Source organism: Anolis carolinensis, unplaced genomic scaffold (genome assembly GCF_035594765.1).
Source record: "Anolis carolinensis isolate JA03-04 unplaced genomic scaffold, rAnoCar3.1.pri scaffold_11, whole genome shotgun sequence".
Classification (NCBI taxonomy): Eukaryota; Metazoa; Chordata; class Lepidosauria; order Squamata; family Dactyloidae; genus Anolis; species Anolis carolinensis.
In genome coordinates this window covers 13,148,038-13,163,936 of record NW_026943822.1, presented here as the reverse complement: position 1 = coordinate 13,163,936, position 15,899 = coordinate 13,148,038, and the positions used below count along the sequence as shown (strand labels likewise).

The 15,899-nt window shown below is 42.9% G+C and overlaps 1 protein-coding gene across 5 annotated transcripts in view; it reads left to right on the top strand.

Annotated features, from left to right (window-relative positions):
* The window catches only part of pex11a (peroxisomal biogenesis factor 11 alpha), a 31,393-nt gene continuing 15,494 nt past the window's right edge, over positions 1-15,899 (top strand). The window contains exons 1-3 of one of the 5 annotated variants that reach the window (XM_062963049.1): positions 1-72; positions 2,624-3,298; positions 14,374-14,453. In XM_062963049.1, the coding sequence (XP_062819119.1) occupies positions 14,406-14,453 (48 nt within the window). In that variant the 5' untranslated portion in view covers positions 1-72; positions 2,624-3,298; positions 14,374-14,405. Of the gene's footprint in view, positions 73-1,711; positions 3,299-4,691; positions 6,554-12,821; positions 13,320-14,373; positions 14,454-15,899 lie in introns of those variants that run through there. The other 4 variants (XM_003225897.4, XM_062963050.1, XM_062963048.1 and 1 more) reach the window with 4 other exon arrangements.

Genomic DNA, 15,899 nt, shown 5'->3' with positions numbered 1-15,899 from the left:
AAGTTCACTCTCGGACATGGAGGCCTTCGTGAGCTTCGCCGACCAGAGCCGAGGCCGGGAGCGGGCCTTTCGGTGAGGGATCCTGGGGGCCAGGAGGGGGCTGGGGCGTCTACGCCGCAAAATTAACCCACTTCGACACCACTCGCTGTTATGCAATCACAGGCGCCTCTTGTGCCCAAGAGTGACGGTTCTCAACCTGTGGCTCCTGAGGTAATTTTGGCCTACAACTCCCAGAATTCCTAACAGCTGGTAAAGTGGCTGGGATTTCTGGGAGTTGTAGGCCAAAATACCTGAGGACTCACAGATTGGGAATTACTGATTTAGGGCTTTATAGGTAATGACAGGGCTGTAGCTGAGTGTTTTTTTTTTAAAAAAAATTAATTTTGTATTTTGTGGTTTTAATTTGTTTACTTTCTATTTATTTTATTTATTTATTTACTACATTTATATCCCGCGCTTCTCACCCCGAAGGGGACTCAGAGCGGCTTACAATTCAAATGTACATACAATATATTATTAGCATAGCCCAATATAAGCATTAAATAACATGCTATGCTAGTTTTATATCTGGAGCAGAATGAAGAAAGCGGGGCCGGGAAGACATCTTTCCACCATGTCTCCTGTATCAATTTAATGATATAATGATATATAATAATATTATACTACACTAATATTATAATACATTGTATATACATGTAATATTAATAATAATATTATGATGTAATACAATGTAATAATAATTATAATTGACTATTATAATTGTATGTTTATATTACATGCAATATTACTAATAATATTGCGATATAGTTGTATAATATAATGTATGTATATATACTTGTAAACCGCCCTGAGTCCCCTTCGGGGTGAGAAGGGCGGTATATAAATGTCGCAAATAAATAATAAATAAATTACTACATATTGTATTATATCATCATAAAGTGATATTATTAGTAATATTACATTTCATATATTATATATAATTAATATTATTGTATTGTATTATTATTATTAGTATAATATGGTATTACATTATATTATCAATATTATAAGTACAGTAGAGTCTCACTTATCCAACATAAACGGGCCGGCAGAATGTTGGATAAGCGAATATGTTGGATAATAAGGAGGGATTAAGGAAACACCTATTAAACATCAAATTAGGTTATGATTTTACAAATTAAGCACCAAAACATCATGTTATACAACAAATTTTACAGAAAAAATAGTTCAATACACAGTAATGCTATGTAGTAATTACTGTATTTACGAATTTAGCACCAAAAAATCACGATGTATTGAAAACATTGACTACAAAAATACGTTGGATAATCCAGAACGTTGGATAAGTGAGACTCTACTGTAATTAATATTATTATATTGTATTATTATTATTAGTATAATATGGTATTACATTATAATATTATCAATATTATAAGTTTATTTATTTATTTATTTCCAATATTTATATCCCGCCCTTCTCACTCGAAGGGACTCAGGGCGGCTTACAACACTGGCACAATTAGATGCCTATACAAAAACAATCAGCAATACATAAAATCAGTTAAATAATCATCATTTAATGAAATCACCCCATTCTTATTAGCCTATTACAAGTGCCACAGACTCTCAACGAAATCCATTAATATGGGATTATATATATATATATATATATATATATATAGGATTATAATATACAATCTATATATATAAAAGGGTAATGAAATTTCGGCCTAGGACAAAACAACAAAACTACACATCCCAGAAACACTAAACTTGGCAGCACAAGCCGTCATCCATGCCTCTACGTTCATACAACAAAAAGAAAACAAAAATAAAGTCCTAATTAGAAGGAGAGGAAGAATTGTTTTTATCCGATTGCTGCCAGTTAGAAGGCTAAGCTCTGCCTTCTTGGTCTCCTAGCAACCCACTCAGCCCAGGGGACAGCCAGAAGTTCGAAAACATGCAAATGTGAGTAGATCAATAGGTACTGCTCCGGTGGGAAGGTAACGGCGCTCCATGCAGTCATGCCACATGACCTTGGAGATGTCTACGGACAACGCCAGCTCTTCAGAAATGGAGATGAGCACCAACCCCCAGAGTCAGACAGGACTGGACTTAATGTCAGGGGAAAACCTTTACCCTTTACCTTAACTACCACCAATTCCTCAATACTTTATTTCCCATACCACCATACTTCGCCACAGCAACGCGTGGCCGGGCACAGCTAGTGTTTTATAGTTTCTTTATTGATGGCTCTGCTTCAGGTATTCTTAAACTCACAGCAACCCAGTGATTCCGGCAATGAAAGCCTTTGACAACACAGGGATTTACATGTTTTTTTTGGGGGGGGAGGGGGGATTCAAATGATTTCTAGCACAATAAGCTGTATACATTTGGGGCGGAAGGCATACTGCATGACAGGCAAGTAAATAGAAATGGGCAGCTTTTTTCCAAAAGGTACCAAATCCATCTGAATAAATTTTACAGGAATCGAGGGGGAGGAAAATATGCTGGGTATATGCATTCTTTTGCTATGAAATACAATTTTCTAAGCCCTGTACCAAAGTGATTGGATACATTTGGATAGATTTGATCTGCGCATAATGCTGTATTCTACTCTTAGCTGGCAATGGGCTGCCTTTGGAAATGAAAACAGCCACAAATGACACGCCGCCAAGATGCTTCGTTTCCAGAATTTCCAGAATTCGGTTTCGAAACCTATTGCTAGAGGCGCGCCCACTGCCCACGGATACTTCCCTGACTGATTTGCGTATTTTGCAATGCTATTTATTAGGAATACTCACTTTAGCTTTACAATGTTATGATTTTAACCAATGTATACCTGGGCAGCGCCAGGGACTTAAGCTAGTTGAGTACTAAAGTTGGAGGTGTCCATGCCATTATCCATCCCATTTTCTCTGGAGCAACATACTGCATAATATTTGCTTACATTTATATGTTGTATCACTTGAGCTGCCACCTACAATTGAGCAAACTAACTTGTGCAACTTAATATTGTAATAAATTGCCAAACTCCTCTCTCTGGTTCATGCCTCCTGCCTGAATATATTTTCACTCTGGCTTCATTGGGGAAAGACACAGCCCTTTTCTTTCCCCTTCTTGTGAATGGCTTGCCTTGCTTTCGATATGAACAGTGTTTGTTTGTTTTCTCCCTTTTGCAGAGCCACTCAATATTCATGCATGCTGCTTAGCTATTTGTTAGAACAAAAGCCTCGCCAAGAGCAAGTGGTCGTGAAGCTCAAGCGCCTGGAGTCTAACGTGAGCTCAGGCCGCAAGTGTGAGTATGTTGCTTTCTGAGCAGTGCAAAATGAGAGATTCCAAGCCTCCTATTGCTGGACCTCACAACTTCTGAGGATGCCTGCCATAGATGTGGGTGAAACATCATGAGAAAATGCTTCTGGAACATGGCCATACAGCCCAGAAAACTCACAGCAACTCAATAGTGCTGTTTTTCCCACTGTAACTGACATGGATTTATCCTATGAGTTCCTGGGATTTGTCGTTTGGTAAGGCACCAGGAGCCTGAACCTGCTGACTGAAAAGCCTGCTGAACCTGCTTACCAAAAGGTCGCCAGTTTGAATCCAGGGAGCGGGGTGAGCTCCCGCTGTTAGCCCCACCTTCTGCCAACCTAGCAGTTCAAAAACATGCAAATGTGAGAAGATCAATAGGTACCACTCCGGCGGGAAGGTAACAGCGCTCCACGCAGCTCTAGCTACATGACCTTGGACGTGTCTTATGAGGCCGGTCTGTGGCACAGCTGGTTAGTAGCCTGCTGCAATAAATCACTACTGACCGAGAGGTCGTGAGTTCAAAGCCCAAGTCGGATTGACTGGCCGACTGTTAAATAGCCCCAGCTCATTGTTTACCTAAGCGACTCGAAAGACAGTTGCATCTGTCAAGTAGGAAAATTTAGGTACCGCTTTATGTGGGGAGGCTAATTTAACTAATTTACAACACCATAAAAACGTCCAGCACCGTGCGTGCGGGATGAGGAAGTACTCCATCAAAAGGACTCGTTGTCACAGTGGATGATGAAGTAGCAGCTCCTCCTGTAGCCAGAATCGAGCATACCCTCACAAAGCCAGAAGCTGGAAAGTTAAATAGCCTCTGTGTTTGTCTGTGCGTTGTTTGTCTAATGGCATTGAATGTTTGCCATATATATGTACATTGTGATCTGCCCTAAGTCCCCTTCGGGGTGAGCAGGGCGAAATATAAATACTGTAAATAATTAATTAATTAATAAAAGCCGGCTCTTTCGGCTTAAAAATGGAGATGAGCACCAACCCCCAGAGCCGGACATGACTAGACTCAATGTCAGGGGAAAAGCTTTACCTTTATCTAAAGCACCGGAACTCTGCTTGAGAATTCTAGATATCCCTCACTAAATTACAAACCCTAGGATTGAATAGGATGGAGCCATGGCAGTTCAGGTGGAATCACAGCACAATAATTATTTAGCTGGAATGGGCCCCTGATATAGTAGAGGTAAAATCTTTGTCAACTGCTCACCTGATACAGAAGGACCTCTGGTTACTATTAGCTTGTGAAAAGCCAGGCAGCAGTAGATACGTTTAGCTCTTCTTTTTCTTATTTAAGATATTCAGTCATTCTCAGTCCTTTCTTGGCCTCCACCAATTCATCGTCACAATACTTGTGGGTTCCCTTGCAGTGTTCAGGCTCGGCAATGTGATCCATGCCATCGTGGCGGCTCGGCAGTCCGCTCAGTTGTCGAATGTAGTTCCCCGCTTGTGCCTGACCGTCTCCAACTTGAACCGTGCCATGTACTTTATCTGCGACACCGTCCTGTGGGTCAAAAGCGTGGGGCTCGTCTCAGACATCGACAAGAAGAAGTGGCGCGATTGGGCTACCCGGTGTTACTACTATTCAGTGATGCTGAACCTGGCGGAGGACCTGTATGAGCTCTGCTGGCGCATGGAGCACATGGCGCGGATGCAGAGCCCCGAAAAAGAAGACTCCAGTCCTTGCAGCCATGACAGAGCTGGGTGTTTGCTGCCATTTCCCCTGTTTCTTTGCCTCGCTCTAAGGAAGCACCCTCCCCTTCTGCTCGACACGGTGAAGAACCTTTGTGATCTCTCCAGTCCCTTGGATAGGCTTGGGATCTACAAGTCCAACCCTGGAATCATTGGGATCTGTGGCCTGATCTCTTCCCTAGTCGGAATCCTCACCATTGCCAGGCCACAGCTTAGGATGAAGCATTGACTTTGGATTTGCTCTTGACAGGTTCCAATTTACAGAGGGACTTTTTGCATATTGAGATCACTGGGCTTCCTCTTTCATTAGAAATTGGATTCAATGGCTTAGGGACAAAAGCAGTGGTCATCTCTAGTGGACACTAATTGATGTAAACCTTGAATTATGCAACAAAGAAAACCAAACTGTACACATCTACTATCGCTGGTTTCAAGATTAGTTTTCTGAGCATAGGAGGAATAAGGAGATTCGACCTGAACATCAGGAAGAACTTCCTCACTGTGAGAGCTGTTCACCAGTGGAACTCTCTGCCCTGGACTGTGGTGGAGGCTCCTTCCGTGGAGGCTTTTAAGCAGAGGCTGGATGGCCATCTGTCAGGGGTGCTTTGAATGCGATTTCCTGCTTCTTGGCAGGGGGTTGGACTGGATGGCCCATGATGTCTCTTCCAACTCTACTATTCTATGATTCTATGATTCATTGTGTCTGATGTGACTTTAGGGATTTTAGTAGGATGCAATTTGTAGTTTTACGGGCCTGCAGTGGCGCAACGGGTTAAACCACTGAGCTGCTGAACTTGCTCATGATAAGTTTGGCAATTCGAATCCGGGGAGTGGGGTGAGCGCCCGCTGTTAGCCCCAGCTTGTGCCAACCTAGCAGTTAGAAAACATGCAAACGCGAGTAAATAGGTACTGCTCTGGCAGGAAGGTAATTGTGTTCCATGTAGTCATGCCAGCCACATAACCTTGGAGGTGTCTACAGACAATGCTGACTTTTTGGCATAGAAATGGAGATGAGTATCAGCCCCCAGAGTCGGACACGACTAGACTTAATGTCAGGAAAAAACCTTTACCTTTACCTTTAATTTGTTGTTTGTTTGTTCATCAGCTTATCTAAGCCATTAGGAGAGGTGGGTAACAAATAAAATGTATTATTATTATTATTATTATTATTATTATTATTATTATTATGTATATTTGTTGCAATGTAATAAATAGATATATATATTACGTAGAAAGCAGGCATACTTCTCTGCCTCAGCAAATCTTTGCCTCTGACCCTGTTTTGCAAGGGGTTTGTTGTGGCTTTTGAAAAACTTGCAACACCATATTTGACTTGAGACAACAGTGGAACAAAAGAGAGACGTTCCCTTAGGAGAAGTGAAGCTTGAGAAAAAACTATTTTACCTCTTAACAGTCTTTTATAAAAGAGAGATGTTCCCTTAGGAGAAGAGAAGCTTTAGAAAAACTATTTTGCCTCTAGCTGTCTTTTACCCTATTGTTGCTTTCAATAAAAATGTACTTTGGGGCATTTTTTTTAGAACAGCAGAACTTGTTTTGCATTTGGTAAAGTCAGATGTGCGTATGTACCATGAGCAAAAAGTGATTGAGATCTTCATTCTCAAGCTGGGCCTTTCCAGGGAGATTACAGTTCAACAATATCCCAAAGGCTACATGTCTTCCACCGCTTCTCTGCAGTGAAGAAGAATCACAGTCTGCATTATTCCCTTTTCTTTCATTATATTCTATAGGAGCAACCCAGTATGTGGCAGGAGAGTATGAGATAGTTTGCAGACGTTTAAGCATGTGTTTTTGACATTGCTTGGAAAAGTTACTTTTTGGCTACAACGCTTAGAATTCCTCCAGCTAGTCCCTGGCATTGACTGCAGTTTGCAGTTGTGTGACAAGAGTTTTTTAAACAAGTAAATTGTAAATACAGATCTGGACTACAGAAAGGAACAAAAGAGGCAGGCTATCCTGAAAGGAATTTGCACAACAACCCCGGCCTCTTGTTCGTTCATTAGTAATCATTGTGTGCGGCTTCTTGATTACATTACTGCTGAATGCGTTTGCCACGGTACTGCAAAACAATAAAGCATTGTTAATTCATGGTTCTCAACTTAAGAAAAACTTAGGAAAACCCCCCACTAAAATTACTTCAGAGAGGCAAAAATAAATTTTCTGAACTGGAGTAAACCAATCTTATTGTGCAAAAAACAAACACCCTAATATTAATGTCTTTAAAACATGTAAAAATGGCAATATCTTTGTGACTTTGGGGGGGGGGGGGAGAGAATCCATAGACCTAACCTGCTAAATACTCAGATGTCCTGTCCAGAATATGTTTGGAAATAATACCCTAAGAATAACATTTCGTGCATCTGCAGTCTCACTGCTTTCAGTTGTATTTTCCATAATTTGCTATTAAGAGATGTAATGTTTACAATACTGGAATGTTGTGGGAAAGGCTATTAGAAGCTCCCAGTTTGGGTAATGTATGGTATGAAATCAACTTCACATTATCTTTGGGAGTGGAGCAAAGAAAGACTTCTGTATATGTGCCTTTTAATATTTTTTAAAAAACTAAATTTTTGAACATTTTGAATAAAACTGTTATTGTTTTCATCAGAGATATAAACATTTGAACTGGAAGGTGGGTCTGTATTTGTTTTACACTGGCAAGGAGGAATACGGCGTTCTTTGCTCTGTTTATAAATGGAGCACAAGGTTTGTTGTCTGTGTTTCTAATTCAGCTCCAGAGCTTTATACTTCTGGGTTGCTGTGAGTTTTCCGGGCTGTATGGCCATGTTCCAGAAGCATTCCCTCCTGACATTTTGCTCACATCTATGGCAGGCATCCTCAGAAGTTGAGATGTCTGTTGAAAACCAGGCAAGTGAGGTTTATATATTTGTGGAATGTCCAGGGTGAGAGAAAGAACTCTTGTCTGTTTGAAGCAAGTGTGAATGTTGTAATTGACCACTTTGATTAGCAATGAATAGCCTTGCAGCTTCAAAGCCTGGCTGCATCCTGCCTAAGGGACTCCTTTGTTGGGAGATGTCAATTGGCCCTGATTGTTTCCCAAGAGATGTCACAACCTCATAGGATACCTGCCTTAGATGTGGCCAAAACGTCAGGAGAGAATGCTTCTGGAACATGGCCATACAGCCCGGAAAACCACAGCAACCCAGTGATTCCGGCTATTCTATTTAACACTGGAAATGGGATAGATTCCTCCCCACATCTGAGGACCACAGACTTTTTTGGGGGATTGCAGAAGACCCTGCAGGAGTGAATTAATCTGCAAACTGAAATGGTTTTACCGATTCTCCTCTGCAATGTGGGAGAAGGAGCAATTGTGTTGTGTTTTTTTTACCCAAAGTATTAAATCCAGTGCATTCCAAGCTTGCATACTTTGCCAAGTGCCCTGTCAACTGGTCCGCGGTGGCTGCTGCCCTTTGTCCTGCTGTCTGGAGAGAGCAGTGACTCAGTCCCAAGGGTTTATGCTTCATTACAGCTCTTAGCTTTCAGCCTACATTCGTGGCAATCGCCAGTTGAGGTGAGAAGGAGAGTATAAAAATAAAACAGCCTGTGCAAAAACTAAGCCTCTAATGAGCAGAGTAGAGAAGATAGAACTTCAATTTGGATTCCCTGGCCTTTATAGTCTAAAGATGCCATTGTATAGCATCTGACATTAAGTCCAGTCGTGTCCAACTCTGGGGGTTGGTGCTCATTTCCATTTCTAAGTCAAAGAGCCAGCATTGTCCATAGACACCTCCAAGGTCATGTGGCTGGCATGACTGCACGGAGTGCCATTACCTTCCCACCGGAGTGGTACCTATTGATCTACTCACATGTTTTCGAACTGCTAGGTTGGCAGAAGTTGGGGCTAACAGTGGGTGCTCACTCCGCTCCCTGGATTCGAACCAGCAGCTCAGTGGTTTAACCCGCTGTGCTACCAGGGCCCCTTGCAATATAGTATCCCTCTTTACATGTTGCTTCCCACTTTCCCCAGCAGTATTGGCTTTTCCAATGAGTCATGTCATCTTATATGTCCAAAGTACATCTTGGGTTTTTTTTGTAATCAACCTGTATCTTTATAAGGGACGCTCCTCCATGAGTCCTTTTCTCGCATTTTAAAGACTTGCTGATTCACAGCTATTGAAAGTCTTTGAGCAAAGCGTTACTCCTCAAGATTAATCTCATACACTGATTATTGTTACTGTTACTGGGTGCTACTATAGCATATCTATAGCATATTCTGTTGTCTTTTTGAATCTAGTCTGTACATTCCTTTGAAGATACCATCTTAAATAGATGAAGTAGCAACCTGAGAATGGGGAGTTTTCCTGAAACAAGGTTTATAATACCAGTAACCCTTGTAGGTGCCATCACCACATACATCTTCACGTACTTGACAAGAATTTCTACAACTACTTGAATCAACATGGGATTGAACTTTAATTACATAACACTCTATAGAAGAACCAGAATCTGAACTTTAATATCTTTCCAAAGAAGAAATAACGAGGAGTTGTAGAGAACTCACAATTTTGTGAACTTGAACTTAATGTTTAATGTTTGTTCCGTCTCCCAGGGGTTTGATTTGCATTTTCTCATAGTTGTAGGAAATAGCACCTGTTTGCATTTTTTCCAGGGTTATTTCAGACTCTGCAGCACTCTGAAAGTTAGCCATTAGCAGAGATTTGTAACCATTCTGCAAGGCCTTTGCTGCTGAAAGCTTGCAGAGTATCCTTTTGTTCTTGAGACCGCCCCTTTTCCTGGGGATGAAATCTCCATTTTGAGAAGCCTTTTGTCTTCTAGACAGAAGAGAAAAGAACTCAGATGTGCTTGTGTGGTCAAGCCAGGCCAGCTCAGACAAGCCATTGTAAGTACTGACCTCTGCCTTTAAAACTGGTGCTGAGTTTGAATAGGGAAGGACCTGCTCTTTCTAAAAATAGTAACTCAGCACTGGGGCAGAGAATATCTCAGGATTTCTCTGCCATTGGAAGAAGCTCCAACTACGTCTCCAAGCTAGCTTTGAGCTTAGATAGGGAAAGATCTGCTCTTCTATATATATAAAAGAGTGATGGCATCACGGCGATGGACAAAACAACAAATCTACAGCTCCCCCAAACTCTAAAATTGGCAACGCAATCCATCATCCCCGCCTCCAGTAAGATACAACATAATCAAACAAAAAACACAATCACAACACCAAAAAAACACAACAGGCAATCTGCGCACGCGCAGAAACACAGTCCTCCCAACTCTTTCCGCGCGCGCGCACACACACAGAACCGTTCCCCTCCCTCCCTCTCTTGCACCTCCTCCACCGCCGAAGCCAGGGACTCTGCAGGAGAAGGCACATCTCCGCCTCACGAGGCTGAGCTCCCCATCCTCGAATCGGGAGTTCTACTCCAAAACACCCGGAGGGCCTAAGCCGACCCTTCCCTGCCCTCACCTCTCGCCTGGAAAACAAAAAGGTCCCTCCCTCGGGACCTTCCTGGTTTTTGGCGCCAACACTGTCATTGCCGCGCCAGGCACTTCTGGGAAAGGGAGTCCTGCCTCTCTCCCTCTGTGTGGAGGGGCAGCCTTTCCCACCCCTTTCTCTTCCTCTCGGGCCTGCAGCGGCGGACGAGCACCACGTTGCCCGCCTTCCTGGCCCGGTTCCCCTCCTCCTCCTCGCCGCTGCTCAGGCCTCCTCCTGTCCTCCGCGGGAAGAACATGGAGGCCGGCATCGGGAAGCGCGGAGGCGGGGAGGAAGCCGCGACGCCCCAGGCCTGCGCCTCCACTGGAGCCCGCTCTTGCCTGGCCTACAACCCACCACCACACCGGCGCCACCTCCGGTAGGAGGGGAAGGGCCGGGATTGAGGGGCAAAGGGGAAGGGCAGACCTCACCCCGCCACGCCTCCCGCCTGGCCCCTGAGCACGTACAGAGTGCCTTCTCCTCTTCTCTTATTTACCCTTTTCCAGGGCCCGGGGGATGGCGCAAACGCCTTCCTTGCAAAATTATAAATATACAGTAGAATCTCACTTATCCAACATAAACATCCCAGCACAACATTGCATAACTGAATATGTTGGATAATAAGAACGGATTCAGGAAATCCCAATTAAACATCAAATTAGGGAATCATTATACAAATTAACCACCAAAACATCATGTTATACAACAAATTTGACAGAAAAAGTATCACAATTTAAAACACTGAATACACAAAAATTGACTACTAAAACGCAGACTACATTGGATAATCCAGAACATTGCATTACCAAATGTTGGATAACTGAGATTCTACTGTAAGATGAAATAATTACTGTGGTGCAGTAATACACAACAATATAATCTCTACAATCACAACACTAAATAAACAACACCACTCTGAAAACGGGAATTCCAGACAGGAAACAATCAGGGCCAGCTAACACCTCCCAACAAAGTATTCCCATCGCCAAAGTCTGGCAAATCCTCTGTTTTCTGAGGGTCACAGACAGTAGAAGCACATAAAATATCACACACAACACCACTCTGAAAACAAGGAAATTCCAGAGAGGAAACAATCACGGCCAGCTAACACCTCCCAACAAAAAATTCACTCATGGAGGAAACAGCCAGGCTTTAAAGCTACAAGGTCATTACATGCTAATCATTTTTCCTAATTGCAGCATTCATACTTCCCTCCAACAGACAAAAACAATCAAAAATATTGTATATTCACAACCTTACGAAAATAATACCCCTGATGGTGCAGCGTGTTAAAGCGCTGAGCTGCTAAACTTCTGGACCGAAAGGTTGCAGGTTTGAATTCGAGGAACAGACAGAGCCCCCACTGTTAGCCCCAACTTCTCCCAACCCTAAAGTTCAAAAACATTCAAATGAGAGTAGATGAATAGGTACCACTCCAGCTGAAAGGTTACGGTACTCCATGCAGTCATACCACATGACCTTGGAGGAGTCTACGGACAACGCCAGCTCTTCAAGCTTACAAATAGAGATAACCACTAACCCCCAAAGTCGGACACGACTGGACTTAATGTCAGGGGAAAACGTTTACTCTTTACCTTAACTACCACCAATTCCTCAATACCTTATTTCCCATACCACCAGACTTCGCCACAGCAACGCGTGGCCGGGCACAGCTAGTTCTAAATATAGCAGCTCAGGGCTAGGGTAGAGAGGATCTCAGGATCTCTTCACCTTTGGAAGAAGTTAACCCAGCAACTAAGGGGAAAGGCAAGAAAGGAACATCTGCAAGGTTTTATAAGTTGACTATTTGTATTTGTAACCTCAACAATTTGTGCCAAGTCTCCCAAGGACTTTGAGAAAATAAAATCTTGTTTGATTGTTCAACTTGAAGTGACTCTGATTACTGGGATTCCTGAGCTTCAAAGTAAGGCCCCCGCAGTTCACCCGGACCCTAAAAGGTGCCTGGGTGTAACAGCATAATGTTTATTATGGTTGGTTTTTTTCCATGATAGAACAATTTGCGTCTATATGTATTTCACCCATGATATTGAAACAATAATAATCAAATTGTGCATATTAATAGCATTGTGTAAATCGGTGTTATAATAGATATAACTACAGAACAACTTTTAAAACCCCCGGTGGTGCAACATGTTAAAGCGCTAAGCTGCTGAACTTGCAGACCAAAAGGTCACAGGTTCGAATCTACAGAGCAGAGTGAGCGCCCACTATTAGCCTCAGCTTCTGCCAACCTAGCAGTTCGAAAACATGTGAGTAGATCAATAGGTACTGCTCCGGCAGGAAGATAACAGTCATGCCGGCCACATGACCTTGTAGGTGTCTGCTGACAACGCTGGCTCTTCAGCTTAGAAATGGAGATGAGCACCAACCCCCAGAATCGGACACAACTGGACATAATGTCAGGGGCAAACCTTTACCTAAACCTACAGAACAACTTAATACTTATACAGGGTTATATAGGTATTGATTAACCACATATATACACACACACACACACACACACAGTACATGATCCTCATGTCTTCGATTTACAATACTCAGGTTTGTGTCTCTTGAAGAAGCACTCCTGATCTCTTGGTCATTGGAAGCCTTTAGTTTCCAATAATATAGTCACATATTTGAGTTTTATAAGGACAAAGGGAGCTCTTTTACCCAGTTAGCACAAAAGCATGGCAGACTCTTTGACCCATTTACCCAGGAGGTTGGGCTTCGGAGGGTGGCTGTCTTGAGTAAGACTTGTTCCTGTCAGAACTGTGGTTGTGCCTGCCATACAGTCTCTGATCCTGGCACTTTGCTGGAGACAGCTGGACTTCTGCAGTCTGTGAGTATCTTTCCAATACTGCTATTGCAAAATGATACCTAAATAGTAGCCCTAGATGTCTTCATAAAGTTACTTTATATAATATGAGTTAGGAGTACATGTATACTTCATATATATGTAACTAGCTTGGCGTTGCCCGGATTATTTGAAAAAGTCAGTTTTTGAATTGTACAAAATGCATACGGTTGTGGGTGAACTACAATTCACATCATGCCAGGTTAACACCGAAAATCTACATCACTACTTAAAGTTTGTTATGTTGGGCAAGTTTGCTCTGGATGCATCCTCGGTGGGATTCAGTGTGCTCTCTGGCTGTAGGGTGAACTACAACTCCCACTATGGTGAGTCAGTCCCCTTAAACACCTCCAGTAGGTTAAGTTAGTCATGGGGGTTCTGTATGCCAAGTTTGGTTCAGATCATTATCAGTTCTGTATGCCAAGTTTGGTTCATATCATTACCTGGTTGTGGGTAAACTACAACTCCCAGAAAAGAAGGTCAGTTCCCCCAAACACCTTCAGTAATCAAATTTTTGCATATCAGGTATGTGGTCCAGATCCATCGGTGTTTGGGTTCACTGTGTTCTCTGGATGCAGGTGAACTACAACTCTCCCAAATCAAGGTGAATTTCCTCCAAAGACCTCCAGTATTTTTTTCTGGCCGTGGATGCTCTGTGTGCCAAGTTTGATCCAATTCCATCTTTGGTGGAGTTCAGAGTGCTCATTAATTGCAGGTGAACTATACATCCCAGTACCTACAACTCCAAAATGTACATGCCAATTCCCCTCAAAACTCACCAGTTTTCAAATTTGGGCATATCGGGTATGCATGCCAAGTTTGGTCCAGATCCATCATTGTTTGGGTTCATAGTGCGCTTTGGATGTAGGTGAACTAGGACTGCTCCTTGAATAATATTTTGTGCCCAAGGTAATTCTTCCTTTAACCAAGAGTTGAGATTCTAGTGCATTACCAGAGGAGACAGGCACACAGTAGAGGTGCAGATAGACTCCAGAAGCTTCAGAAGACATTGCAGTAGGTAACCCTTTTGTATTTGCAGATCATCCCACTTGGTTTCCATTCTGATGGTTCATGATGGCAGCCAAAAACAAGAAAGTCATGCAGAATGGAAACCCCAAGGTAAGTGTATAGATGTAAAAATATTAATCTTTCATTGATTATTACACTTTACTATGGAAATCTCATCATTTTCTTTATAGTTCCTAAAATGTCTTTTGGTTGAAGGTAAAGATTTTTCTCTGACATTAAGTCTAGTTGTGTCCAACTCAAGTCACAATGGGGCATTTTGCCTACATCTCAACACTCTAGGTGAGGGTTGTTGTGTGTTTTCCAAGCTGTGCAACCATGTTCCAGAAGTATTCTCTCCTGACGTTCACCCACATCTATGGTAGGCATCTCCATAGGTTGTGAGGTGTGGAGAAAATATCAGTTTCAGTTTCTCCATACCTCACAACCTCTGAGGATGCCTGCCATAGATGTGGGTGAAAAGTCAGGAGAGAATACTTCTGGAACATGGCCATACAGCCCGAAAAACATACAACAAATGTGTGATCCCAGCCCTGAAAGCCTTCGACAACACTCTAGGTGAGTCTAGAATTTTCAATAAAAAATTAACTCTCCAGAACTTGGTCAACTTATACATGGGTCAATGTAAGCACTAGAGTTGTGCTTTCCGTTTCTTTGGGAAAGCCTTCTGCTACAGAGATCAGCTTGACTCGAAAGCAAAGCAGAAATGGGCCCTGGCTCCTGGCCTGCTTTTCGGCATCACACAGCAAGAGGCGCTCAGCTGCAGGTCATGGCAAGCGCAGGTGATCCTATATGCCACACGCACACTCTCCTTGGAAAGAGTGTGTGTGTGGCATGTACTTTTCAGTCCCTGACAGGGGCGTGCACTCTGGACTTGTATGCCATATACACACACTCTTTCCAAGGAGAGTATGTGTGTGGTGTGCAGGATGGCATGTGCCCGCCATGGCCTGCAGATGAGTGCCTCCTCTAGAGTAGAATTAGCAATAAGAAGAAGTCTTCTTAAAGCACGCACTGGGAAGGGGAGCCTGGGTGGAACTCCCCCCTCTCATAATGGGCTGATAGAAAATATATTTTTGGCACTGGAGAGCAAAAACATATTCCTGCCCTCCCGATTTCAGGAGGCTCCCAAAAAATGGATCGGGGCCCCCACCGAAGGCTGGGATGTGAAACGGATCACCAATGTACAACCTTAGTAAGCATTGCGCCTTAACTCTTATTTTGAAAGGAACTGTGCTCACACATTAAGCATGGTTCCCTCCACATCCATCCAGCCTTAAAGGTGAGCACAAATAGTTGCATTTTAAGTTGTTGGACATTGCTTTCCTTTCCTTTGTCCTTTACATCCTTTTGTACATTCCCCTAAGTATTACCCTCAACTGATCCATGGCCCATATTAAAATCCATATGTGTGGCCCCCAAACTTACTCTTGACCCATATAGGTGAAGGTAAAGGTTTCCCCTGGCGTTAAGTCCAATCGTGTCCGACTCTGGGGGTTGGTGCTCATCTCCATTTCTAAGCCAAAGAGCCGGCGTTGT